The sequence below is a fragment of the Haemaphysalis longicornis genome, unplaced genomic scaffold (assembly GCF_048455015.1).
Source record: "Haemaphysalis longicornis isolate Haplotype H1 unplaced genomic scaffold, Haemaphysalis longicornis Haplotype H1 scaffold_263, whole genome shotgun sequence".
NCBI lineage: Eukaryota > Metazoa > Arthropoda > Arachnida > Ixodida > Ixodidae > Haemaphysalis > Haemaphysalis longicornis.
This window is the reverse complement of record NW_027526322.1, coordinates 273,332-300,186: the sequence shown is the minus strand read 5'-3', so window position 1 is coordinate 300,186 and position 26,855 is coordinate 273,332. Positions and strand designations below refer to the sequence as shown.

Sequence of the window (26,855 nt, the reverse complement as noted above, 5' to 3'; positions counted from 1 at the left end):
CGAGTAGTCGAGCAGTCCTCCAGTCCTCTTTGAAGTCATCTCGCATCACCCGAGGTTGTGACGCCGGTGGCAGCTGCGGAATCCAGTTAGCGAGTAATCGTCCCACTGGCCCCCGTCAACTTCACAATGTTTTCCCGCGTGCCAAGGAATCTCCTGAACACTGTTTGCGTCTCGGCGCAGAGGAACTTCTCCGTATCATCAAAGGTAGACGCACACCGGGCTTGCTTTCACGAAGTGACCTTGATGAGTACGGGCCATCCGGCGACGATAATTCGTCGGCAAGCGATCTTTGTGCAGCAAATAACAGCTCGTCTCTTGGCCAGTTAGCTTAAGTCCTTCTCGTTGAGGTCCTAGTCGTCACTAATTCGTCGCGCTGTTTACTGAGATCGGGAATGGGAGAGCCGGTATGGGCCATTGACCGCAAAGGTCATGCTCGTTTAGTCGTTTCATTCCCGGTTGAGTGGCTCCTAGTCGCATTCTCGCCGTGTCTCGACACAGTTGTAATAGCAAGAACTTTCCATGACAGCGTCGAACGGGACCACGCCCACCATATGCTTAGCTGCGATCGCTGCCTTTCACCGGCGTCCTGCTCTTGAAATGCAGCTGTGTGATTTGTATCCTACATGTGCCGATTGTGTGAAACATCTTTTATGCCCCAGTGAGCCCATCTAGTCGTAAAACGGCTGTGAATAAGGTGTAATGCGATGCTACTAATACGCACCAACTTATAGTCGGCTATAGCTGCGCTTTTGGGGGCACGAGGATTGAAAGAAATATGTCGCATGCATATTAGTCGGAGGTGGGTACACTAATCATGCAAAAGGACATTTATATGGTAACTACGGTTGGCACGAAAGCAAAGCCCTCAAAGAGCCCGTCAGACAAGTCATGCAAAAAGGAATAGGGAGGGACAATTGCAAACGATGAAGAGGCGATCGAAAACTTCTTTTTTTGGCTCCAAAAAGCATCGATAACGAAGTGAGTCAAATTTGAGGTCATTTGTGCCACTGGGCAGTATGTATAGCTGTATCGCAGTTATACCTTCCTTGATACTGCAAACCCTTGGCGATGTTCTTGCGACATTCATTACTTACAAGACATTTTCCATACTGCCAAAAACTGTCTAATGAAGGGGCAAGAGATTGAAAGATAAGAGGAACCGCCTCGTCACAAAAGCGATGCAAAGCTCGCTGCGGGCACAGTGTCAAACTTTTACTCCTGTTCTTAGCCTTGGTTGTGACCTTGCTCGCAGAACAATGTGAAGGTTGCCGTCCTGGGTGCCAGTGGCGGCATCGGCCAGCCTCTGTCGCTGCTTCTCAAGCAGCACCCCGGCATCACGTACCTGTCGCTGTATGACATTGCGCACACACCGGGCGTTGCTGCCGACCTCAGCCACATCAACACTCGCGCCCAGGTCAAGGGATTCATGGGCAATGACCAGCTCAACGTGAGTACTGGCGAGCACGCTGTAAAGGTGGCAGTGGCATGTTGAAAAGAGTGCGCGCTCGTAAAAAGAGTTCTGTCTGTGAATGCACATTTATTTCTTAACTCCTCTCCAATACCTATTCAACATCTGTTTGTAGAAAAAAGAAGTGTTTTTTTTTTTTTCCGTTTTAATGCTGTCGTATATGCCACACATCGTGCTCATAAGTACCAAATATTCTTTAATTTCCAAATTCACTATGGTGAGCACCAAGCATTCTTTTTTAAACTTCCAACGGCTCTGGTGGAACGTGCAGTGGGCACTAGCTGCAGTTTTTGCTTCAAATTCTTGAAGCACTCAATAGCACTTGACCTGATTAACCTAAGCCTAACAAGGGGCAAAACCCGTCCAGCACAGTTTGCCTTCTAATTCTTTGTGTTTTGGCACAGGGCAGAGTGTTAAGTGTCTGGAATCTGGGGGGTGGCGTTCCAGAGTGTTACTCTCCCCCACTCCTGTGTGGCTGCTCTTGCAGGAGGCCCTGAAAGGCATGGAGATTGTGGTGATCCCTGCCGGAGTGCCTCGCAAGCCGGGCATGACCCGCGACGACCTGTTCAACACCAACGCCTCCATCGTGCGAGACCTGGCCGATGCGTGTGCGCAGCAGTGCCCCAAGGCCATGATCTGCATAATCTCCAACCCAGTCAACTCAACCGTGCCCATTGCCTCGGAGGTGTTCAAGAAGCGCGGCGTCTACGACCCCAACCGCATTTTCGGCGTAACGTCCCTGGACATTGTTCGGGCCAATGCCTTCGTTGCCCAGGCGAAGGTGAGCCCCCCGTCATGGTGTTGAGCAGTGCTTGCCTTTATTTTGTCATGGTGTGCCTGGTTTTAAGCAAAAATTTCTGTATTGGTGCGAACATGGCTTAGTTTGACTGGGGCACAAAGGGGTGGAGGAGCTCTTGAGGAGAAACGGAAAGAAGGATGTGGGCCAGCAGCCCAATAGTAGTGAATCCTCTGCCACCTTTCGAACTTGTTTGCGAGCAATGTCAAGTAAGGATGTAGCGTTTCCCAGCCTTCCCGTGCTCCACACACGTTGAAGTGAGATTCAGCTGGATGCCATCACCAGGTTTCTGACTAGTACATTGCAGTGTGAAGCTCTGTGATGGTAAGGCTGCAGTGCCAAGTCGTGGCCAGCTTGAAGGACGCTGGTAGGACTGTGTTGGCGAAGCGGGGGTTCCAGCATGTTCCTCAGAGCGGCTGTAGTTCAGGGAACCCTTCACGTTAGGTGATGGTGGCGCAGTGCGAGAATTGGTGGTGGTGGTGTATGGCACTGCAGGAAGGGTCTTGGTGGCAGACACCCAGGACATCACTGAGAACCAATGATGGTCATAAAAGATAACATGTCACATGACAGTGTGGAAACTGGCATGTTTAGAGGCTGATCAGTGGAAGAAGCCTACAAGCTGGCGTCAAGGTCCCGTTGTTAGGGTCGTGAAAGTGGGGCTGTGTGTCAAAGGTGGGATTTGGGCTTGGAGGAGCCTCAGCAAGACACCTGCTGAGTGCTTCGTTCGGGTTAGGGGGCATAGGGATGCTGCCCAAGGTGGCAGCTAGCTGGAGGTGCAGATCAAGAAGCCTTGGGTGCGGCTTGGTGCAAAGGCTTTGGTGCAGTCACTGAAACATGGGCTATAGCTGGCGCCAGATCGCCTGCAAAAGCTGCAACATCGGCTTAAGATTAAAAATAAGCTGAACAGATTAAGAATAAGATGAAAGCTGGTTTTGTTTAAATGTAAGCAGAGTTTTTGAAACGACTTATACTGTGTGAGAAATAGGCGTACACTGTTGGTATGTCAAGGTGGCCTTGGAGAAACATTGCACCCGAGGTGAGACCACTGCTTGTCCAAAGGGTCCCATTAGTAGCAGGAATTTACAGCCGGAGCATTCTATGTTTACCTTTAGCTGAATTCTTGCGGAGCTTGTGGCACTTGCAAGTCGATTACAATTCCTTGATTAGATTAAACAGGCTTGCGAAGGCCACTGTTCTCTGCTGTAGTGGCGCATTATTCTACTGTCACTCTGTAGTTTCTCACACTTGCAAGCTACTACGGTAACTATTGTTACTTTGTGACACATGCTGTTTCTTCTCTTCGGTACAGGTACAGTGCTTAGATTAGAGTCCTCATCGACGGTCTTCCATCACCTGTCTTGACTGCTTCCATTTTTAAACTGTTGGCTGGGGGACACTCTGAAGCAGGTCACCTTCATTGTACTTTTGACTTTGGTGGCAAAGGAAAGTGGCTAAATGCCAAAAAAAGAAAAAAATCAAACAGCCGTAACTGTCTTATAGTCAGGTGCACTCTTCCGAAAGAATACTGTTGTGTGTGATACATTACTGAGAAGGTTTTTTGAGTTATTTGAGATTCAATTATTTGAGATTTAAAACAATAAAATGCTGTGGTGAAGCTGTTAGGGGTTTAACATTACTATATCAGCTTGCTCTGCAGTGCCTGCCTGTTATAATTCAGTTTATTACATTATGCAGGTGCTATTGAGCTCAATTTTATTTGTTTAAATCTCTCACCCATGAACAGATGTAGTCATTTGGGCTTAACAAGCGCCGAAATTTATCTATTGGTCTCTTTAAAGCTTGATGCTACTCGGAAGGTGTCCACAATACATATGAGAGCCATTCTATATCTTTGTGTGCACCACAATGCTCTCACTTATGCTTATACAGTGGAACCTTGATGTTATGTCCCCCGGTCTTACAACTACCCGCTTCTTACGACAGATCACCGCAGTCCTGGCAAACTCCCTGTAGAAACAACCAGTCCGCTCCTTATGACAGATCCCGGCGGGGATAAATCAGCGTTTTTTCTGTCTTTTAGACTGCTTCGCCACCTCGTTCTGACCTTTTTTTATTCTTACCCTCATTTGATGCTTCTTGATGTGCAAAGGTCCACAGCCGGGCCAGACCACTTGCTGAACAGATGCAAGCAAGCAGGCGGGTACTGGTGGGTGGGAGTTAACGGTCGACGGCCCGCGCGGCAGCAAAACGCCAACGCACCAACCGCAAGAAGTGAAGTCCAGGTGGCTGGCAGTCCATGAATTCGAAGCTCCCATCGAGCCGACGAACGTGAAAACACATATGATGCGACCCCACGGCGATGACTGAACACTTGGCCCACTCGATCCAAGTTTCTTCCTTTCACAACGCTCGCTCTCCCCCTCTGTCTGCTTATCAGTGTCTTTCAAAGCCGCGTTGTCGCTCTGTTCCTTCCTTTCTTTCCCGCCTTTTTTCAATGCCGCTTCGTACTATCGTCTGGTTCGCTTGGCCTCTTGCCTTTTCCCCGCTCAATTTGCTTGACCGCGTTAGCCTTCCCAGCTTATCTTGCGCGCGCAGGGTGCAGGGCTGGCGGGCTAGCTCAGATGCCGTGGAAGGGAGGGGGTGCACAAAATAGCCATTTTTCGTTTTTAGAAACTTGGGACTTTCGCTGAAGGTTTGGAAATTATGCGAGAACACACTAAATATATTTCCTAGCCCACCTGTCGCGTGAGGCCATCTACTAGGCTGGCATTTACCCGTATTCCAATCATACAACACCCCGGTCATACAATGCTTTGGGGCTCTCCCTTGAAAGTCGTATTATAGGGGTTCCACTGTATCATTTCACCAGAAATATAAAGTGGGAATGCTGATGAGCTCTTCATTTGTCATGATCTGCCAGCACATGTGGTGGTGGTTCTCAGAATCATCTGTGCCAAAGAACTTGGCCTATGCATGAACTTCATTGGCGTTTGTCACCTGTTCAGCTGTCTCGGCTCGGCTGTTAATGGCTGCATGTTGGCTTCTAGTTGCTTTCCATTAATTGTAATGTCTTCATCCTGTGGCCCATTGTTATCCAGAGCGGCAACAGCTGCTGCTTGCTTTGTGAGTGCTGTTAAAAGCCCAGCTGAGCACTTCTCTTCTGCCACGTTAGAACGCTTGCTGCTTTTAGGCTACAGAGTGGTGCAACGATTAGAGCACGCTGCTGTGTTTTCCGCTGAGCTGTCGATTGAGAAGCAGGCTGTTATCCTCACTGAGGCATCAAACAAAAACTGTGTGCGCGACGTTTGTTGCCTATTGGAAATTGAACCTGGAGGGTCCCAACCCTGGCATGCCCGGTAGATCCATTTGATGCCAGTAAACTGGGCATTTGCCACAGCTTCCTCTGCCGTGTTTGTTGCCTGGGGGTTTTGCCCCTGTTGCTACCGTGACGGATACCGGTGCCACCGGGTTTGAGCTTGCGAAGCCTCTGCTGACCTCTGCCCTCCTGACCTTTACCCTCAGGGCCTGGACCCGGCCAGCGTGAGCGTGCCCGTGGTGGGCGGCCACTCGGGCGTCACCATCGTGCCCCTGCTGTCCCAGGCCACGCCCTCGGTGAGCTTCCCGCAGCCCGAGCTGGAGGCCCTCACCAAGCGCATCCAGGAGGCCGGCACCGAGGTGGTCCAGGCCAAGGCCGGAGCGGTGGGTCTCCTCTCCTCGCCCCCAGTGTTGCCTGCCCTTGTAGTTTTAACCCAACAGGCGGGCAATGAAATAGGTCGAGTGAACCGCCTGCTTTTCTCTTTAACGAAATAGTCGACATTGATTTGCTGCACTGCCGCTGGCTGAACTGAAGTGACCGAGTGTTGGCACATAGGGTGCAGTGACCAGCTGCAGCAGCCTCGTTAAATTGTCATCTTTTCGGGTTTGTTGTCTTCAACCCGTGCTATTGCAGTGCTAGCCTATTACACAAAAACCAAAAAGTTGCTATCGTTTATAGGTGCTCCCTACTCACCGCCTCCCCATTAGTGTTCTTTATCTGTATCTGCAGCAAGGCAGCGGGTCAAGTGGATGGAGTTCACATTAGTGCAGCCGTAAATGGGTGCCACCAAATTAAGGCCAAAGTGCACTTGTCCAGGGCACTTTGGCATATGAAAGTTACTCCCTCGCGATGTTGAAGTTGCAGTGTTAGGAGAGAAATGTCCTTGAATGCAAGCTCATGGTGGTCAGTTATCTGAGCACATGCAAACCAGTGCTGAACTGCCTGCTGCTAAAGCAAGCTATGTTGCACATAATTATTCACCGTAGCATTGGCCTGCGTATGTTTGGCGTGCCTGGTGTATTGTTTAGCCTGGCATCGAATTGGTGCGACATGCACGCGGGCATAAGTTCTCGTTTTGTTTTTTCCTCTGCACCAGGGCTCGGCAACACTGTCGATGGCATTTGCAGGAGCCAGATTTGCTTTCTCGGTAAGTACGTTGCTTACGTTCAGGTTTGTTGAACAAGTGCTTGTTCGGATGGTCAAAGCCATTCATATACAGTAATACCTCGTTAACTCGAAGTAGTAAAACCCAGGAAAAATTTCGAGATAAGCAAAGTTGCGCGAATTGCCATGAAATCTCGAGTCATTTGCAAAAAAGCGCTACTACTTACCAACTCTCAACAGCAGCTTCCAATCATTGTTTCCATAAATGTTTGAAAGAGAAAAAAAAAAAACATAAGAGAGACGTTCACCAGCTGGGTTTTGTGGCACCGCAATTTCACTTAGCAAGAAAGGACTGCGTTATGCTGGTTTGCTTTGCGGCCGCACTCGGGCCTAGTAAGGAGTCCTCTAGCTGCTCGACGCATTGCATGAGCCGATCTTTTCTGCCACTGCACTCAACCTTATTTCGCAGCAAGAGCAGCGCATTCCTCATTTCAGCAGATGTCGGCACCTCTTGAGGAGGTTCGTCGTCGTTGCCCCCTCTTCACAGTCCCCTCCTTTCGTGGCCATTTCAGCGATTTCGGCGTCCGTAAGCTCTCCTGTCACGGGCACATCCTGCTTGCATAGTGCGTACTCCTGAAGGGTCACGTCGCTTTCGGTAGCACCGTTATTGGCGTTATCATCTCTTGGCAAGTTCCTGGCAATATGTAAGTTCATCGGTCAACGGGCAAATTCAACGGTCAGATTGAAATTCAACAGTCCGCGCCGGCAAATTTTCGTTCCACTCAGTCAAGATTTCGAGATATCCGAAGTTTGGCCCGAAAATACTTCGAAATAAAGGGCAACAAATACATGGGGTGTATAGGAAATGGTTCGGTGCCGCGGAAAATTTCGACTTACCCGATTTTTCGAGATATTTGAGTTCAAGTTAACGAGGTATTACTGTATATGCTTCAAGTTAACTGTAGTAAAACTTCAATTAAAAGGTTCTGAAACACCTTTTTTAGACAGTGAAAGAAATAGTGCAGTTGTTAAACTGTGATCAAGTACATCTGTGCCAAGAATAACTATTTTTTTGTCGTGTGCAGTAGAGAGCTTGCAGTTCTGCTGCAAAGTTATCACTGCCATCATTCTGAGTGTTTAGATATCACAAAGCTGAGTGCAGCCACCCTGGCGCTCGTAAAGCCACCCGAGCCGTTCACCTTCCATTCATGTTGATTTTTGATTTCTGACATTATTGTAACACTAGCCATTTGATAAACACCTCATCACTGCAGAGTAGTACTGTTATTTCTTTTTAAACTCATCTAGTTCAATACTCATGTGCTTCTGTCGACCTCAGCCAACCAGGCAAATAAGACATAGCATAACATGTTCAGTGCTAGAAGGTAGCTGTTGAGTCATCATTCTGTCTTCCGGTTTCCTTGTAACTTATTTAAGTTTGCATTAAAATTGGCATCCATCAGTGTTATTCCGATAAGGCAGCCTAGACTGGAGTGAGGTTGTACTCTCTCATGGTCCCTTTAACAGGGTTCTATTCAGGCAGCTAGATCTAATGGTGCGAAGCATGCAGTTGTGCACGCTGGTTGCAATCCATGGACTGTGTGGGTGCATTAAGTTTGCATTTTGTATGCCTTCTGAAGTCGGAGGCCATCCCTTGTATTCTGAATCCTTGCTCCGCTCGCACCTCCAGTGGAGGAGATCCGTGAAATTGATTTCCCCATGCATAATAAGCATTGCGGAATCCTCCCCTCAGCCGAGTGGAGGAAGCAGATGGAGTGGAGGGGGGGGACTCAGTATTTGTTGTATTATTGTCATAGTTATTTATATTTCTGTCCTACTTTCCCAGCTCATTTCTGCACTTCAAGGAAAGGAGGGAGTAGTGGAATGTGCATTCATCAAGTCCTCGGAGACTGAAGCTGCCTACTTCTCGACTCCACTCCTCCTTGGGGTAAGTAGGCAGTCTGTGATTACCCCCCTCCCCCCTTTTGTTTTGTTTCTGGTTAGATCTGCCCATGTCATATGTGCCAAAGTACTGTTGCTTAAAAATGAAGAACAGTGTGGTTACTTCATCATTCAAAGTGCAAAAAGATGACACACAAGAAGTAGACATGAGTGCTTTGTGTGTTATGAATCCCGTCCAGCTAGCTCAGCTTTCCATTCTACTGCGATTCAATGTCAACAAAAATTGCAGTGCTGAAACACATTCCAGTAGCAACTACGTTTCCTTGAAGAGCTTTGTGTTGTGTTGACGGCAGTAATAGCTGTGATGCATCACTTATTTGCCCTGCCATGGTGTGTTCCAGAAAAATGGTGTGGCCAAGAACCTTGGCCTGGGCAAGTTGTCCCAGTATGAATCTGAGCTTGTGAAGACTGCGCTGCCAGAGCTGAAGAACAACATCAAGAAGGGAGAGGAGTTTGTCAAGAAGTGAACGTTCACCAGCTCAAGTTCCCAGTCATTGGACATGCGTGTGTGTGTGTGTGTAGGTGCCCATCAGCCAAGAAGACATTGCAACTGAATAAAACACCCATTAAATGTGCACAAACTTGGCAGTCTTTGTGTTGCTAGCTGGCACAAAATTTAGCTTCAAAAAGGTGCGCTTCTGGACGAGAGACGAGCATAATTTCTGATGAGTCAGTTCTCCACTGAGCTGTAGATAGCTAGTGCAGTGGTCAAGTCAACTAAGCAGAGTTCTGCACTTTGCCTAATGTTTACAGCACTCTTCAGATGCCTGGTTAATGTGAGGAGTCGGCTAGCCTAGCTCTTAACCACTAAATCATCACAGAGGTGCCAAATTAATGCCTGTTGAATTTGGCTCGTGCTTCAAAACATTTAATGCCATTTAGTTCAGTGCCACCATGGAATGGAACCTACTTTTGTTGCCTTGCGAAAGCAAGGAAAGGGTTGGGCTAGTTTCGCACTCACCTGCGGTGATAATGTATCAAGTGGAACTCGGTAAATGAATGGCAGACTGCAGCACCTTGGCATGGAAGATGCTGTAATGCAGTCAACCTATGACTGGGCCTTTATATTGTAGGTCAAGGGGACAAGGCTGGAAATAGCTGCGTTGTGCCACCGAGTAATGCTGCACTGTGAACTGTTTCTGCTGGACACCGTGCTGTGGAGACTGTGATAGTCCATTTTCTCAATGGCACTCAGAAACTTTCTCTGTGCATTTGGTGCCATCTAGTGGTGTGCTCTGAATAATATGCTGATCTACTTGTGCATATACCCGCAAAGCACGGCGATGCGCAAGCGCCATTTCAGGTACCCATGCTCACTGCTCTAGCATAAAGTTACTTTTTTTTTTAAGGCGCGGAGCACCTTAGGACTGCACAATGTCCATCCGCGTCCGTGCGCATAGCATTTACAGTCGCAAAAAATCGCACGGCAAAGGCAGGATTCGAACCTGTCTGGTAGATGAGACAGAATTAGTGTCAGTCGTCGTGCCGATCGGGCTACGACCGTGAGTTAGTACCCGGTAGTCAAACGGCTTACTCCCTCGCCTGTAACGGTGCGGAGTATCTTAGGACCTCCCAATGTCCGTCCGCGTCCATCCGTGCGCACACCACCATCAGGCGAAAATCAAGCGAAATACAATATGAGCCGTGAGTTGCAGTTTCACCTAGGGAATAATCATGGTGCAACTCACGGCTGAAATTGAATGACGGTCGGGGTGCAAATCGGATGTCACTCCGGGCGCAACTTGGATGTCATTTCGAGTCCCCAAACTCCGCACTCTCACCATCATCCACGGAGTGGAGATGGTGCCATTTTTTCTCACTGTGACACACGGGTTTTGTAGGGAAACACTTCATCACTTCTACAGACCTTGTAGATTGGTATCTTTGAAGCTACCTTATGTGTGGAATGTGCCCTACCTCAGCAATTAGGGTTCAGTAAAGGCTTTACAAGTTTGTCTGAGCTGTTACTAAAATACAAAGGGAGTTAATATTTGATAGCATGCAAAGAATGGGTCATAGAGACTATATCATCATGGGTGCTGAAATAGCACCTAGGAAGTTGGAACCTTCTGTCAAGTTCAGTGTGGAATTACCAGCAAAGCAGTGGTAATCGAACCAGTATCCAAAATTTCGGCTCCTTGCATGATGTGTGATTTGACTACTATGTGTTCCAAAGTGTTGAACAGGTACCCGCAGCTTGACATGCAGCAAGTTGGACGTTGCTTTGCAAAGGTTAGGGCTGAATATTGGCCCAACATCATCTTCAAAGGAATTGGCCACTGACAGGGACAGCTGCCGTAAGAGGCTCACAGCCAATTCACAATTCCCATTGGCTGGGTCACGATATTGACCCACATGCATATATGCTTTTGCACATAACACGTATAAGGAGCCTTTTGTGTATCACAATTTTCGTGCTTTTTAATATGCTTGCTCAGCGAGGAAACCAGTCTGGCTGTCTGGTCTTAAAGCACGATAAAGTTAGCGCTCAATCAGGAAACGAAGTCTTATGGAGGCGTTTTATTTAGCAAAAGTCCCTCAACCCCAGAGCTTTTCTCAGCTTCCAGGAACAAAACTGCCCATTGGGCCCATGCATCGAGAAGCACCCCTCCGATCTGTTTATTGTCTTCTTTTATTGTGACGCCATCTGCCCATGACAGCTCAAACCACATTCTTTTTTAAAGACGATAGCCTTTCTTGGGCTACTTAAACGCAGAAATTTTGGTCTGTCTGTCTGTCTGTCTGTCTGTATGTCTGCAACTCAATTCAGCCACCTGACCGAAGTGAAATGAAAGCTCCGCAATAGTCTTGTATACCCATAGCCAAATTTAAACGTCCAAGTCCGGTATTAGTGTTCATACTTGTCAACATTGTTGAACAAAAACAAGGCATTACGCAAATATAAGGCAGCAAATCAATACATAAGTGATATTTGCAGTGTTCCTTTATTAAAAAATTCATGGATGCCTGGCTTTTGTGAGAGCAAATGAAATACTACATCAGCGGCAGAAAATTGTCACCTGCTGTTGCCAGCGCTACCTCCTGGCGGCATTTAAGAAATCAAATGACAATAGCAACGAAAGGTTCCACTAGATGGAATCCACGTTCCGCTTGGAACGCTCGTGGAGTAGGGCAACGTGGTTCAATAAACTTTGTAGTAGGGTGCTTCTATTGACGCGCGTCTCCGCCGTACGGCAGCGCTGGCACGGAGACACCTGACTTGGAGCAGTGGAACGCGGTAAATTTAAATTGATTTGAGCAAACCTCTAGCGTATTATCTTGGGAGGAACGAGACGGGTAAGTAAGAGCATGAGGGGTGAGCGGGAGAGAAAAGGGAGGCCTTTACTTGGCAGGGGTGCCAGTCGACTATCGTCTTCCTGCGACATTTGCAACGGAAGAAGCAGATACCCGGACATTTTTTACACTCGCCCATCTACTACTGGGAGGTGGTAGTGGTCAAGCTTCTATGGTGTAGGGCAGACATCTGATCTGTGTCCTGCAGATATCCGTTTATAAGACAGATCTCCAGAGTGAAGAAGGGCATGCACGAAGATGAGGTCCTTAATATTCTCAGGGAACTCCCTAAATTGGGCCTTTTCAACACATACTAAGAAATATGTGAGGCCATACTCGCTTGCCTGAGGAACGCCCCCTTCAGAGAAAATTTACACCATCTTCTCGCGAGGGGAACCATGGGGCAGATGCGACACATCAGGGGTTGCCGTTGTGTTTCCGTTATGTTAGCGTGTGGATTGCTGTTGTTGTGTGTCCTATTTACGCAGCATGTTCACCCCCGATGCGTTGCATCTACCCCATAGTTCCCCTCGCAGGAAGATGGTGTAAATTTTTTAGTCTCCATTTCACATCATCGGCGGTCACCGGAGCATGTCATCGGAGGAGCGCCGGCGGAACGACTGAGCGGAGCGGCGCAGTTACCGCGTTTTATGTAAGGTGAGGGGAATGAGAGAGAGCAGAGCAGTGCACGCGCATGTGTTAACCCGCACCCGACCGTATCACTTGAATGCTAACGTGCAGTTAACGCACTGAAAATTATGTTTTATAGTTGGCCCGTATGACGTCATTCTTGCTCATAACACATCACTGTGGCGCAAAATTTGAAAGTTTGTAAATACTTCTTGCTTCTTTTTTATTAAAAAAACATCTTTTGTGGCTGTAATGGAGCTGAATGAGATACTAGTCTGAATCCTAGTTCTTTCAAATTAATATTTTCTCTTCATGGCTCCTTTAAGGTCTGCATGGCAGGTCCTGCGCACCAGGTTCACGGAAACCGAAACGGGAAATGGACAGGACACACCCTGCCTGACCATTCTTACTCATCCCCGCCCCTTGAGAACCTCGGAGAATACCTCGCCCACTGCAGACTTTGTCGTTTGCTTTCCCCCTCCGTCAAAAGGAGCTAAACAACCACGACACCGACACATTCCAGTGCATTCAGAGAAATACCTGCGTGCATAAGTCATGCTTAGCACTTGGGAGTGCATGGCTATCTGGCCACCAAAGGAAAACGCTTGCTGTACCAAGACTTGGGGGCAGCCTTGACCAGTCCAGCTCTCAACGACCAGAGCATCTTGTTCCGCCGGTTGTAAAGGGGGCTGTCGAATAAGCGGCCCTTGACTGAGGTCCTCTCCTCTGTCTTTTTCATCCTTCTTCCTCTCTCCCCCCTTCAGTCCTTCAATAAAGTATATTCCCTCCCTCCAAACAACCGACATTCTGTTTCCAAGTCAGTGCAGGCCGGACACGTCCTGTTACACCCAGTCCCGTCACACTGCTGCAATGTTCTCGATCAATTGCCAATATGAACTTGCTGCTTGCTGGCCTATGTGGCCTAGCAGGCAGCGTCATAAATTCCAGCAGCCACATCCCAGTTTAGAGCCCCAGCAATTCTATAGTGGAGAGGGGCCCAAGTTTAACTGAAGTTCCGCATCATATCAGAAGTGCCTGTCCTACACACACTGAGAAACTTAATATTGCTCCAAACGAGAAATGTGGAAGGGGTTTAGGGTCGCCCTGAAAGGGATGGTTTTCACACCTTGATGCAGTGCGCATATCGCCCCCAGAAAGATGTCTTCCCAGCACTGCATTTGTACAAAGTACAGAAGCCTACTTTAATGGTTTCTGTGCGCATCAGTAGTTCTAGGGGTACATGGGGTCTAGTTGAGGTAGTTATACTGATTGAAACAATCTTTTAGTTGCAAGTCAGAGCCGCGTCTGTGTATTCATCCGTTAGCGCTGCTTTCCAGTTAAGGCATACCAACTTGCCCAAGCTTCCACGCTTGAGAGCTTAAATTCTGGATTTTCGTTTTCGTGCAGTTTACTCCTGCATACAACTCTGGCAAACCCATGCTAGTTTGTTGTTCCTAGTCCAAGGAATCTCGAACTACAGATGCTTTCCGCAGGACAAGGCCCCGAAACATTAACCCTGTAACATTAGCCCAGAAATTTTTGATAGACGTTTCCTTGTCTTTCTTGAGGAAATGTGTATATGTTTTGTTGACGTCCTAGAATATGTAGCATCACATTAGGGTGGGGGCCCGGCTCGAAGATTTATTCTCCCTTTCCCTTCCCTTCCTCCATCCCACTCCACCCCCAGCTCATTGCAAGTACTGCAAATCATAGATCACATTTTCTCTCGCAACCTCCTAGCTGATGACTCAGTCACATTACGTGCATGCAATGTTCCGTTCCTAGATAGGTACAAGTCCGGCACTTCAGGAATGCGCCCAGTGCAAATTACAGTTACAGTTACAAAGTTTCCAAAAGTAATTAGTTACAGTTAAAGTTACTGTAAAAAAGTAACGTCGCTACTTTTCCATTACTGTATGAAACTAATTATTAGATAACAAGATTTAGCTTATTAAATAGAAAGATTAGAAGGCATGGGGGCCCAGGCAGCAGTTGCACTTGCTCTGTGTCGACAGAAATGGCTGCCAAACGTTTAGAAAAAGTACCAACGCGGAGGCCGAACTTATACTATACCATGCTTGAGGACAAAACAGACGAAACAATCAATGTCAACTAAATTTATTTTCACCTACAGTGTTGTCGCTTGACCGCCTTGCATAGTGAGGGAAAAGGGGAAAAAGGGGATGGGGGTGGCGGATCGCCGGAAGGCCTTTTGGAGGAAAAGGGAAACGGATGTGGGAGTACTTCGGTTGTCGTAGTGTTTTGGAAAGATACTACAAATAAAAGCGCTAGCATTTTATTTCGCACTTGTCGTCGGACAAGGAGACCAATTTGAGCTATTGCCGAAGCGACGTTTGTCCGTAGGCCCTCGGAGTCGTTCTCCTGCCCCAACCCCCAGCCACCCCCACCCCCGGAATGAGCCAAGGTTTTTTCCAAAGGGAAAAGAAACTGAACTGGACGCTTTACTGTTTTTTCCTGCGCCCCCTGTCCTCACAAAGGCGATTTTTGTCGCCTCGACCGGGAAACACTGTTCTCCCAATCCTAGCCTTTCACAACAACCACGTCCCCGATCCCAGAGCCCGCTGCCTTCGTTTGCTTTGAGGTGTAGGCCGAAGGAAGCTCGCCCAAGTATTCTTTGCCGCCAACATTCAGAAACAGATGTAGCTACAGTATTCGTTTCTGCCCCAGCTCTGGAAATGAAGTCGCGAGGCTTTCCAAGAATATTTCCTCGTGCAGCGGCAGTGTGGTCAGGCGTCTGCCGGCCAAGCTGCTGGGTGGTGCGTTGGGGCCATCGTATCTGAAGGGGCGTGGAATTCATTACTTCCTCGACCTCGTCTTCTTCGACAGCTCGACGAAGCCTCTAGACCAGGGGTTCCAAACATGTGGTCCCAAACACGGCCAGGGGTCTCAAAAGTGCACAATGGTCACAAGCAACTGCGACTTGTGAATCAAACACCCTACAGCGCACACAGGGCTGCACGAGCGCGGGGACGCCGAGAGACTCCCCGCGGCATTTTATGACCCCACAAACGGGGCTGCACGTCGCTAATGAGAAGGTGACGCTTTGACCGGAGTTTTCCAGGCTTCCGCGAAAGCGCAAAGGATTCAGTACGTTGAGCGGTGTTTGTGGATGTTTTTTTTTTTCCTCTTCGCCTTTGTGTCAAACACTTTTACTGCGCTCCAGATGTGGCGAAAATGGTGCTGCCGCACATCGTACTTTGAGTTCTGGTGTCAACATGCGTCCACGTGCACTTAGGCGCGTGTCGCAGCGTTAATTATGGTCTGGGAGAGAGCGACATCACCCCGCAGAGGGAAATACTGCAGCTCATACTTCAAAATTTCGAGCCTTCAGCTGACCGCGTGGGACACCACGCACACGTGCATGCCTAAACATTTCTAGTCCAGCTGTTTTTCACCCATGCGAAGGGAGTGAGCTGGCATCGATGAAGTAGGCGAAGGCTCTGCAGAAGAAAGTCCGAAAAAGTGGAAAGCGCGTGTACATCGGCTGTTAACGAGTGTTGCAGTTGGATAATCTTTTTTTGAAATGAAGTAACTGTAACAGTATTTCTTGTTAGTCACTCCATAAAAAAGTAAGTGTTACAGTTACAAGTTCCTCTAACTTAAAAGTAACTAGTTACAGTTACAAGTTACTGAAAAAAGTAACTAGTTACCGCCCAAGACTGCTTCTATGACACTTGTAGAGTTTAGCTAAGCCAGGTGAACACAGCTCTGCTGCGACATCAAGCTTGTATTGTTGCACAAGCTGGCTTTGGTTTTTTTTTTTACATACCCAGGATGCTTTACGCAGAAAAATCTTGACAGCTCAAGTCTAGCCATTCTTTGGTAAATAAAGGTGATTTGGTATCTTTTAGGTCACTTTAGGAGTGCCCCGCAGAATAGCGCGTTTAAGGGTTGCCACTGCACAGCAAGTGCCGGGCTTGTACCTATTTCAGAACAAAATGTCACCACACACACTTTCAATTATGCACGAAGCATACCTTGGAAAACCCCAAAAGGTTTTTAGCTGCAAAGGGTGCTTTTTCAGATTTCGTTTGTGTCCATCTTCAGCAGAACATCTTGCAAAATACTAATTCTGACCGTGAACAGGAAAACTTCTGCAATGTGCTTTCTACAACAGGCGCATAAAGAAGGTTATACGGCACGCAACTGCCACGACACCATAATTACCAAGAATTTTTGTCTCGCCGTTTCCATGCATAATTAGTGGTTGCAGCTTTATTATATACCAAGAGGAGACCGACTGCTTGCTAAGCATCCCCGACTCACCGTTGCAAACGGCATGATTGCAAATGCGATCAAGTGGCACCATCATTACTTCGCGGTGTGAGCACCTATTGGCGCCACTTTAAAACCCAAGAGTACACTCATCCACAGGCTTAGCTGGAGCAACAATTTATACTCGCTTATTGTCTCCTCTCACAACTGCTGCATTTTGTTTCTAGTTTGAGGGGCCTCTTAAGTCCTCCACATTCGTTTGTTCAGTTTTTGTAAGGAACTCTTCAAGTATTCCATGCTAAAGTCAAATGTGATGCTCCAGCTAAGCCTGTGGACTGTAGTTTCATACAGGGGTCTGCGATAGTGATGGGCGAATATTCGGTGTTGTTGAATAGTCAATCGAATAGCTCTCTATTCGTTATTTGCTTTGATCTGAATGCAGGTATTTGATATTTTTGAATTATTTGGCACTCCAAAACAGGCAACCAAAAGCAAAGCTTTTCAGTCAAGTCTTCCGAGATGTCACATCAGGCTAGTCGAAAGACCCCGCCAACGTGGACATTTCTATCATCAGTGCCAAGTTGTTGTCTTGCCTAGAGGTTCAACGAGCTCTCGGCCGCCATCACATTTTACGTCCGAAAGCGGCACTGAAGCAACACCGCTTCCACATAGCGGCACCAAGCTGGTGCACTTGTACTGTCGATTCAATACGGAATTAGTGGAACACTGCTGAAAATGGCGACCTGTAACTTGCTCTTTGGTTTGCTATGGCCGCGGATACTAGTGGCCACAATACAGTTTTTTAAGTGCGATGCACTTCTTAAGCAACCCTGAACCTGCGTCCACCGGCGATGTTCCGCATAGCATACCCACGTGGGGGATTGGCCAGGAATCTCCTCGTCTTCCTTTGCAAGGGGGGGGGGAGATGGGGATTGGCCAGGAATCTCCTCGTCTTCCTTGGCAACAGGGGGAGATGGGCGCGCGCTGCCTGGCCGCTGACATGGCACATACCCACGTGGGGGATTGGCCAGGAATCGGGCGTGAGAAGGGCTAATGCACCCGCTTAAAGGAGTACTGACACGAAATTTCAAAGCTGAGATCCGCTCTAGCAATCAAGTACAACGACAACACAAATAGGTGTCTGTGAATAAATGCATCGTTCTTTCTTTGTAGTTGTGTGTGTGTGTGTGATCTCTCTTTCGCGAACATTACCGAACCGCGCAAATTCAACTCGTGCATTCGCACTTTCACATTCTTCCCCTCGGGGAAATGCGGGGAATTTTTTTAGCAGAATTTTTTTAGCAGAGCTGCTGGGTAGTACTAAAAACTAAAGCAAACTGCGTCTCACTTTTCTATTTTGGAGACTATTTGCGCTGCGGGCCCATCACTTTTGTATTTATTTATTTTTTATTTTTTAAGCGTCTGCTTAGACCTTCGTAAATTATAATCTAGTCAATATGGCAGCTCACTGCGTGAGCTGTGACAGACGAATGACAGACTACTTGGGCGCCACTGCGCTCACACAGTCTGACAACCCTCTGGAGTGGTAGAGGAATCGTGGCAGCCGGCTTCACCCAGCACTGGCCAAGGTGGCACGGAACTACCTTTCAATTCCTGCCACACAGGCGAGGAGTGAGACGCTGTTCTCGAAAGCAGAAAATGTTGCCAGCAGCCGGCGGCAACTGCTTCTCCCGGAGCATGTGGAGAAATTTGTATTTCTTTACAAAAACTTGTGAATACAGTAAAAAAAAGCTCAGAATGTAATTTCTGAATAAATACTCAACTGGCAAGAGATTCACAAAATGCTGTGCCTATGCGAGTTCCAATTCTTAGTCGGGTCACAATTGCTGTTTTCTTTAAATAAAAATGAACGAATTGTGACCCGACTATGACCCACAAATTGTGATAATTTGTGATCTGTACCAAACTATTCGATTGAAATTATTTGACCAAACAACTATTCCCTGTGAACCTCACATTCACTATTCGCACATTCCTAGTCCGTGGCCTTGCAGATGTAAGCACTATGCAATTGCAATACCACTGCTGCAAGCTTTGCATTGCATCTAAAAGGAAGCACTTGAGCTCTCTGTACATCTTGAGCAATGGAATGTCCTCTTGAAGGCACCTTTCTGTACGCATCCGATGTTCAGTGACATGCGCCGTGTGTTGTGATGAGTAAAGAGTAAAGACACAGACAAGCAGTAAACAAACCAAAACAAAACTCTATTCATAGTTTCACCAATGAGCACTGTGAATCTGTATGCAAGAATACACACACACACACAACATAGGACAAAGGAGGAAAAAAATAAAAAAAGACACGACAGGACGAACATTTTTAAAAAGACCTACAAGAAGAGACTTGTGGGGAAGATGGAAATTTTCTTCCCTGGAAGGCACAACACCAAACTCCACCCAATTCAGAAAGTGCTGACTAATACACATCTGGAGAGCATTCCACCTAAGCAGTGCGCAAGTTGTAGTATTAATAGTAGTATTAATTAGTAGTAGTAGATAGTGGTGGTGAACAGCAGTTATTAGTAGTCGTGTACAAAATACACCCACGAGGAAAGAAAGACCACGTACTGAAGAACACACGCATACACAAGCTACACGTGATGTACAGAGGCTCTCCGCTTTCGACAAAACAGACCCCGAGAGCTGCCTGCTACCTCTGCAGCGACACTCATCCCCACAAAGGGCTCTGGGGCCAAGACCAGCGAGACGCCACCCACGGTGACTGGTTGGGTGCTGCAGAGCGTGAAGCGAGCCTGATGCAACCACTACACCTATTGGGTTGTGCAAAATGACACGATGGACAGGTTCCGTGCAAAAAGTGGCGCCTTTTGTTTGCAAACTTGCAAGTGAGCACCTATCAGAGAAATGCTGATATTCAGCTTAATCCGTAAATGCAAAAGGCACAGCTAGAACATACCAAGGTTTTTGGGCATGTGGAGGAAAGGTTTAAAAAGGGGCATTGCTTAAGAAAATACTGGGCTCCGATAAACTGATCTTACACGCCACAGGTAGTCAGTCAGGTTGATCAATACTGTAGGCAGCAAAGAATGAAGCGTTATAACTGCACTTCTGTTTACCTCACTAAACCAAAGCGCAGACAAGCGGGCCTCTACAAGCATCAGCGCCGGCCTTGGCCACTCGTACCTTTGTGGCAGCCAATGTCTTTCCTTCCCTAGAGACTAAGCAGATACAAACACGGAAAGTACGGCGAGATAATTTTACAAGACCTAGCAAAAAGCGGCAGCGAGTGGGGAACGAAAGTTCTCGCCCTGACCTGCTGAGCACTACAGCACCGAGCAGTCCGGGTCTTGAATGATGGTGCGTACAAGAAAAACCACCCTCACTGCTACTACCACATTCCGTCACAGCCTCAACTTTGAATGTTTTTTTTTTTTCTTCTGCACCATTTTACATATCTGAAACTGCTAGAATACAATGCGCAGTGTGTTTCCATCCTGCCAACTACACTTCGTCACATACATGGATTCTCATCTATGCACAGCAGAAATGCCTGAACGAAGCAGCACGACAAAGCACAATGTCACATAGCCGCCTTTCCTTGGTGAGCTTACAGCGTGCGAATTTTTAGACAGCGGAGCACAGCGAAGAGTGGACCTGCATTTATCACACATAGAGTACTCTAGGTGCAAAATACGCAAACGGTAGCAAAACAGAGGCTGCAGTAGTAGTGGAGGTGGTGGTGGTGGTATCACCAGCAGTGAAAAGTGTTACGCAAACCAAGACTGTTTCCCCACAATTGAGACAATGTGGAACACGAGAAAAGAGGGAGGAGCGGGGCGGGCAGTTAACTAGAAACAAGATGGACGGTGAAAACGGGACTCAAAATGAGGAACTAACCAACCCTATAACACACATGAATGTTGCCAGCCCTTCCCAAGATCAACATATGAGGGAAAAGAAAAACGAAAGAATTGAGGCCAAGATTGTCATACACATGGTTCAGCCAAAGATGGCAGCAATCACACGTGCTTAATGTTGTCGGCAGTGAAAACACTTGTCCTAGCACAGGAGAGCACTTCTCCGAATGTGCAACAGACGGGAGTGTTACGAACACTGTGCCACAAAAACATACAAGCATCGAATCACTTCTCCTAACAGTGTTTCCTCGAACACACTTCCTACTAGAGATGGTTTGCCTATAATTCGCCGTGGTTGTGCACGAAAGGAAGCTTTGCACACACAGTGTGCAAGGTGCAAACCTTAGCTCAGTACCAATGCACAGCCCCCTCTGCTTAAAACGTGGTCAATTTCTTTAATGTAGTACATGCTATTATTTTCCCACAACTTGCCTTTTTGCTTCCTTCTCGGTGCTGACAATAGGCGCGGTAAATTTATGCCAAACACATCTCGACGTGTGCTGGTTGAACACAAACATGGTGACTTGAGGAACTGTGCCCCCCCACACCTCATGTAACCACTTACGTGCTTGATGTCTACATAAGCAGTTCAGCCGCTCAGTTAAAAAAAAAAAAAAAAGTAATGGAGTGGAATTGTGCTAAAGCTTCCCTCTAAACTGCTTCACTCCAACCAAACTTGTAGGACCTGTATATGAAATTAGCACACTGAAATATAGTCCGAGGTTAGCACCTTAGCTTTTGCAAGTTCATTCTAACGGCATGCGGACGCTACACTTTGTCATCAGCACCATGTACATGATCTAATCCTGCACCTTTCAACGTCAACGGAAGAATGCCACAAGGTTTGAAGGAATTGGAAATATTCTGCTGCTAAATATCTAGGCCCAAAAATTAAGTCTGTTCTAGAAAAAGGGGGCAACAAGATTGCTGACAATGGCTAACATTCTGATTCTGACTACCTACGCAAGTAACAAAACGCTGCTCGAGTTACGAGAGATTAGCAAAATCTCTACACGTTTTTGTGCTGGCTTTCCAATGGCTCATTCAAAAAGAAAAGCGACCCACAAAGAGCCTCATTAATTGTCCTAGAGCAACAGGGAGCGACACGTGGTGCCATCCGTTAGGTGTTTGCCGCTGGTTAAAAAGCCTAGCTGAATTGCATCTACACAGAGCACACACATGAGCGAGGCTAAAAAACAAATCCGAGGTCAGCGGGAGACTGACAGTCCTCACGACTAGTTTCTCGCATTGTGTTAGGAGGAGGAGTTGCTCCAGAAGTTGAAGTGCATTACAGCCCCCAGATACCAGTGGGGGGGAAGAAAAAGAAAAAAAAAAAAAAAGCATTTCCCCGAGAAACACGCAACACAAATAAGTTATACTATAGTACATGGCAGGAAATCGACCCACACATTTGTTTGCACCAAGCAAAACAACAAAAAAAATCATGTGGAGGCCCAGAGATCTGGCTGCATTCACGTTGGCGCTCTCAAGTTTATTAGCAAGTTAAAAACGAGAACAGAAAGAGAGAGAGAGGGAGATAACCTCGCTACCACGAAAAGCACTTGTTCTTTGGCACGTCAACAGCTAAAAGTGTGTGTGGTATTCGTGTGAGAAGGCAGACAAAAAGAAAAGACAGACCCACTGGGCAACTGCAAACCAGTGCCCGTGAAAAGCTAGTCATATGAACCAGGCCTCGCCACTACAGGTAGCTAATGAGCACAGAGGTCACTTGTGTTAATCTGTCATTGCTAACAGCGCAGGCGAGACATTTGGTGGGGTCTCTCACTTTGAACACTTAATGCTGACATCTTCAAGGGGGCCACATAAGGAATAATAGGGAGAGCACTTCGGGTTGCTTCCACGCAAGCACTGAAGCAGCAGCACAAGCACTAAACATGTGCGCGAAGTATTAAAAAATGTGCGCAGACATTGAAGATGATGAAGGTCTAAAAGGTGTGTCACACTGTCAGCCTACGAGCATGCAATTAATTCTGTAGCCTAACACTGATTAGAGCAATGACTCAGTTTGACGCAAGGATGCAATCAAGAACCTGGCATCTGAGAGGCCAAAGACTATACAGATAATGTTGTCCTGCTTTATTCACTCGCTGGAGGGCCGGAGAAGTGAATAGGAAGAAGAAGAAGAAGAAAAAAAAATCCAGAGAGAGACACCAGGGATTAAACAAACTGAAGATAACTCCAAAGAAAACTGTCCTGCAGTAAAAAGAAAACAAAGAAGCAGTGGTAGTAGTAATAACCTTGCTATGTACAATGCAGCGCATGATGGCTTGCAAGCGTACAAAATGTTTTTATGTGGGTTGACACTTACATACACTACATGAATCATGATGGCATGAATTGTACGCGTGTTCTCAAGGACACTGGACGACAACCTAGTTCTTAGCAAATAAAAATACACTGTGCATAAGAAAAAAATGAAAACAAAAACGCCAAGTGTGTTACAACTACAAAAGTAAAACAAAAACCATGTAATCAGGGAAAGTGCAATACACTGAGATCATACTACAAAGGATTATGTACCATCACAACAAACAACAAAGAGGGGAAGGTGGTGGCGGTTAAACAGTGCATACACCTACCCCGCCGCACAAACTCAAAGCGGGACGCATTGTGAAGTGGTACCGTTATCAGACACACACTGGCAATCCGAGGGAACTCTAAAACCAAACACCAAGGGAAAAGCAGTCACCAGAAAGCCTCCAGCTCCACACTCCCATGGCATTCCAAAAACCGCAGCAATAAAAGCTCACTAGCCATAGCAGCTACCTGAGGCATTACACGCAAAGAGAGAGAAGACAAAGTCTGCAGGTAAAAGGCCAGGGAACAATTCGCAGAGGACCAAACGACAAAGTACTAAAAATCCCTGCTCTCTACCAGACACAAGCATCCAGAAAAAGGGACGAATGGGGACAAATGGAGAATACTAGTGACAAAAAGATAAAAAGGGGAAAAGCAGCATCCGTGGAGGACCTTCATATCTATGAGAAAGGAAACTCGCTGCAATAATAGCCGCACGCCCCAAACCTTTTTTTTTCTTCTTCTTACCTGCTTTTGTGTCATTTCTACCTAGCTATGAGGAGTAAAAAATAATGTACATTGATGAGTGAGCATGAATGGTAATGAGGTATGTACATGCTTTGGTCCGAAGAGATGTTTTTTTTTTCTTTTCGACACACACCGTTTGCCCCTTCACATGCGAGATGCACGACGGGAAAAGGAGAAAGAGGAGAGTGAAAAGGACGAAGCTATACGCCTGGCCCTTGTAAGACACCAAGATGGATTTCTGCTGAGCGGCCAACTACAGGGCGACGACTGACAGCTCCACATAGCCGGAAAGGCCTGTTCTCTCTCTTGCTAGTAATTACTGCAAAGTCTAGTGGTGTAAATTTCACCAGATAAAAATGTGCGAAGTACGTTTCCTCTCTCCAGGCGAAGCCGTGCAAGATGCCACATCAGCCGCTAAAGTCCCCCGGCCCTAGTCAATGGGAAAGTTTTGCTACAGCCCTAGTCAAAAGTTGCACTTTTGCATGCGGTCGCTCAAATTTCCATTCAGAGCGGTATTAGCACCACACTAACAAATAAAACTACTTGACCACAGCTTCTGCAGTGGCAATTTTTCTGAAACATTAGGAGGAACATAGCAAGGAATTGGTGCAACTTGCCCATTACTGTGGCCATCACAAAAAGAACCACAATTGTGACACCAACAGTATACATCATGTAACAATGCTACAGCTGCCTTTACCTACGAAAACATCAAGGAATGCCAACCTGACTTTTTATTGTTGGTTTCACATGCCAATCTTAATTATACTTGTACTACTTTTACAGTTTATATGTAAACGTATTAATAAAGTTCACACCAACAAATCTACTCCTTTATAAAGCAAAACCTCATTACATTACATTACCTGGTTATAAGAGACGTTTGAATGGAAATGGTTTGGTTCATTTTCCTATGTTTACCATGTTTGCAACACCGCATACAAGGGACTTGTTTCTTGGGTCCTTTGAGTGTCTCTTTTAACTAGGTTTTACTGTGATTGCTGCTATTGGCTGAAGATTTCAATAACGTCTTACTCGCGCCCTTCATTTTTTAAATGCTGTTGTTGAAGTGCACCACCAGCATTTGCCAATTAGAATATTCACTTCAGTTTGAAATTAGAATGAATAACTATTGATTTAACATTTGGCACCAGGAGGAAGCCTTCTGCCAGAACAATTAGGGTGCCTTGGTTCACGCAAGTCCGCTGTACAGGGTGGTATACGTTGGCGCTGCCATTTTGGGCCACTCGGTCGCTGCCGCAGCAAGTCACTGTAGCAAGACCATGCTACAATTTTCACCACAACGCGGTTTACTCACAAAGTTTAAATCATCTTATGTATTTTGCGATCTCGGGTCTCGGGAAATGAAAACAACTATGCACTGAGCACTATGACCCAATAGCGGTGGCATGGAACTGTTCAAAGGGTGTCTCCAACCTATACTGTGATGCTCGCACTGAGGCAATCTAAGAATCACCAGAACCTGAACACAGAGGAACGCTTCAATATGGGTCAGGGCAACCTAAACCTCAACACTTACTTTAATCCCCATCTAGCAGCATCCAAGCAGCATTAGCCCTTGACAGGCACCTGACCATCGGCTAGCCCAGAGAAAGCACTTTGACCATTTGCATTTGCAGTGCCAGTGCTGAAGGCAACCAGCCCGCAAGTGTCAATCACATCACGGTACAACAGCGTTGGGCCTTACAGAGGGTGCAAGCGTGCAAAAGACACACACACACGCACACGCACACTTGAAGGAGAGAAATGACAGTCAGTTATCACAGTAAGACATTACAACAGCTCATCTCAGACCTTTTTTTTTTGTTTGTTTCTCCTTTAGAGACCCCCAGTGGCAAGTTTTGCATCGGACAAATACACGAACGTGGTGTGCTTGCGCATAAAAACACACATACCGACGCACACACAGATGCTCACATTGAACTACGCATTCCCCCCCACACACACACCTAAGAACGACGCACAAGCGACCATGACCTGTGCGTGCTACGAATGCTCTGCACTCGCAGCAGAACAAGGAGGAAAAGAAAGCTGTGCTAGTTCCCTAAAGAGGGGTCACGCAGAGGCAAGGTTAAAAAAGAAGAGTTCGGGGCAAGTGGATAAGAGAGAGTATCGGTGCGCTTTACTAGAGGCCCTTAAACAGGCTCAAAGCATCAAAGTACGTCCAGAGTCACCATGGCAACACTTGATCCGGCATGCAAGCTGCACGGTCAGGCATCGCGTTGTGTCGCGAAATTTACACCCGCAACCCTCCACATCAGCGATGGTGGTCCCCGGGAAACTTCGCTGCAAACTAAAGGAAGGACGACAACGTCCGATCACGCGATCGAGACAGGGACCTTGACTTTAAAAAAAAAAGGGGGGGGGGGGGGGGGGGAGCTTAATAGTAAAAAAAAAAAGGAAGAAAAACTTCAGCGGTTTGACAAAATGCGAAGAGAGCTCGATAAAGGCTGCAAGAGGCCAAGAAAAAAAAAAGGAGGGGGGAGAGGAAGACACAGCAGTCTAAAGGCCAAGATGAGGACGATTGTGGAACACAACCCCCCTCTTTCGTCGGGCTGTCATAAAAGACAGGGGCAACTCTTTTCCATCGAGTGAGCCAATGTGGCCCACTCCGAATGGTGGAGACCACCACATCGTGCTTTTCCCAAAGCCAGACGCGTAGACGCGTGCCTGGTGCAAACTGCTGCGAGCTTCCTGTGCGGGGGTCGCCAACAATCGTGGCGAGTGATCCGCTAAAACTAGCCGTTAGACACTACACATCTGCAAAAACCGAGTCACGCTGACCCCCGCCCTCTCAGCCGAGAGGCCTCCCCACCAACACTGACCCCATCCGAGTGTCATTGCCCCGTGCCGAGTTGACGGCAGTCGTCGGCAGGGGGCGGGCTAACAGTGCCACTGGGGGGGCGCCCTGGCAAGCAGTGCCGCCATGGTCGACGGGTGATGGCGGTGACGGCACTGGTGGCTGCAGTGGTGGACGTGGTGGCGAAGTGGCGGCAGCAGAAGCCGCTGGGGGGCCCCCTGCTGGACTGGTGGCGGCAAAAGGGGTCAGGCGTGCTGCAGGGGAGGGCGCCCGTGTCACTCCCACTGGTGCGGCGAGGG

At 47.3% G+C, this 26,855-nt stretch overlaps 2 protein-coding genes across 2 annotated transcripts in view; one reads left to right on the top strand and one right to left on the bottom strand.

Moving 5' to 3' along the window:
• Window positions 1–13: 13 nt before the first annotated feature.
• Mdh2 (malate dehydrogenase 2) lies at window positions 14–9,191 on the top strand. Its single transcript, XM_077701483.1, has 7 exons — window positions 14–204; window positions 1,253–1,447; window positions 1,956–2,249; window positions 5,751–5,927; window positions 6,641–6,691; window positions 8,495–8,596; window positions 8,952–9,191. Exons 1-7 carry the CDS (start codon window positions 127–129, stop codon window positions 9,075–9,077), a joined length of 1,023 nt encoding a protein of 340 aa, XP_077557609.1. The 5' UTR covers window positions 14–126; the 3' UTR covers window positions 9,078–9,191.
• Window positions 9,192–18,975: 9,784 nt separating this feature from the next.
• Window positions 18,976–26,855, bottom strand: part of LOC144172891 (serine/threonine-protein kinase NLK2-like) — a 74,511-nt gene continuing 66,631 nt past the window's right edge. The window contains 1 exon segment of the mRNA XM_077701482.1: window positions 18,976–26,855. Coding sequence (XP_077557608.1) covers window positions 26,551–26,855 — 305 coding nt within the window. The 3' untranslated portion in view covers window positions 18,976–26,550.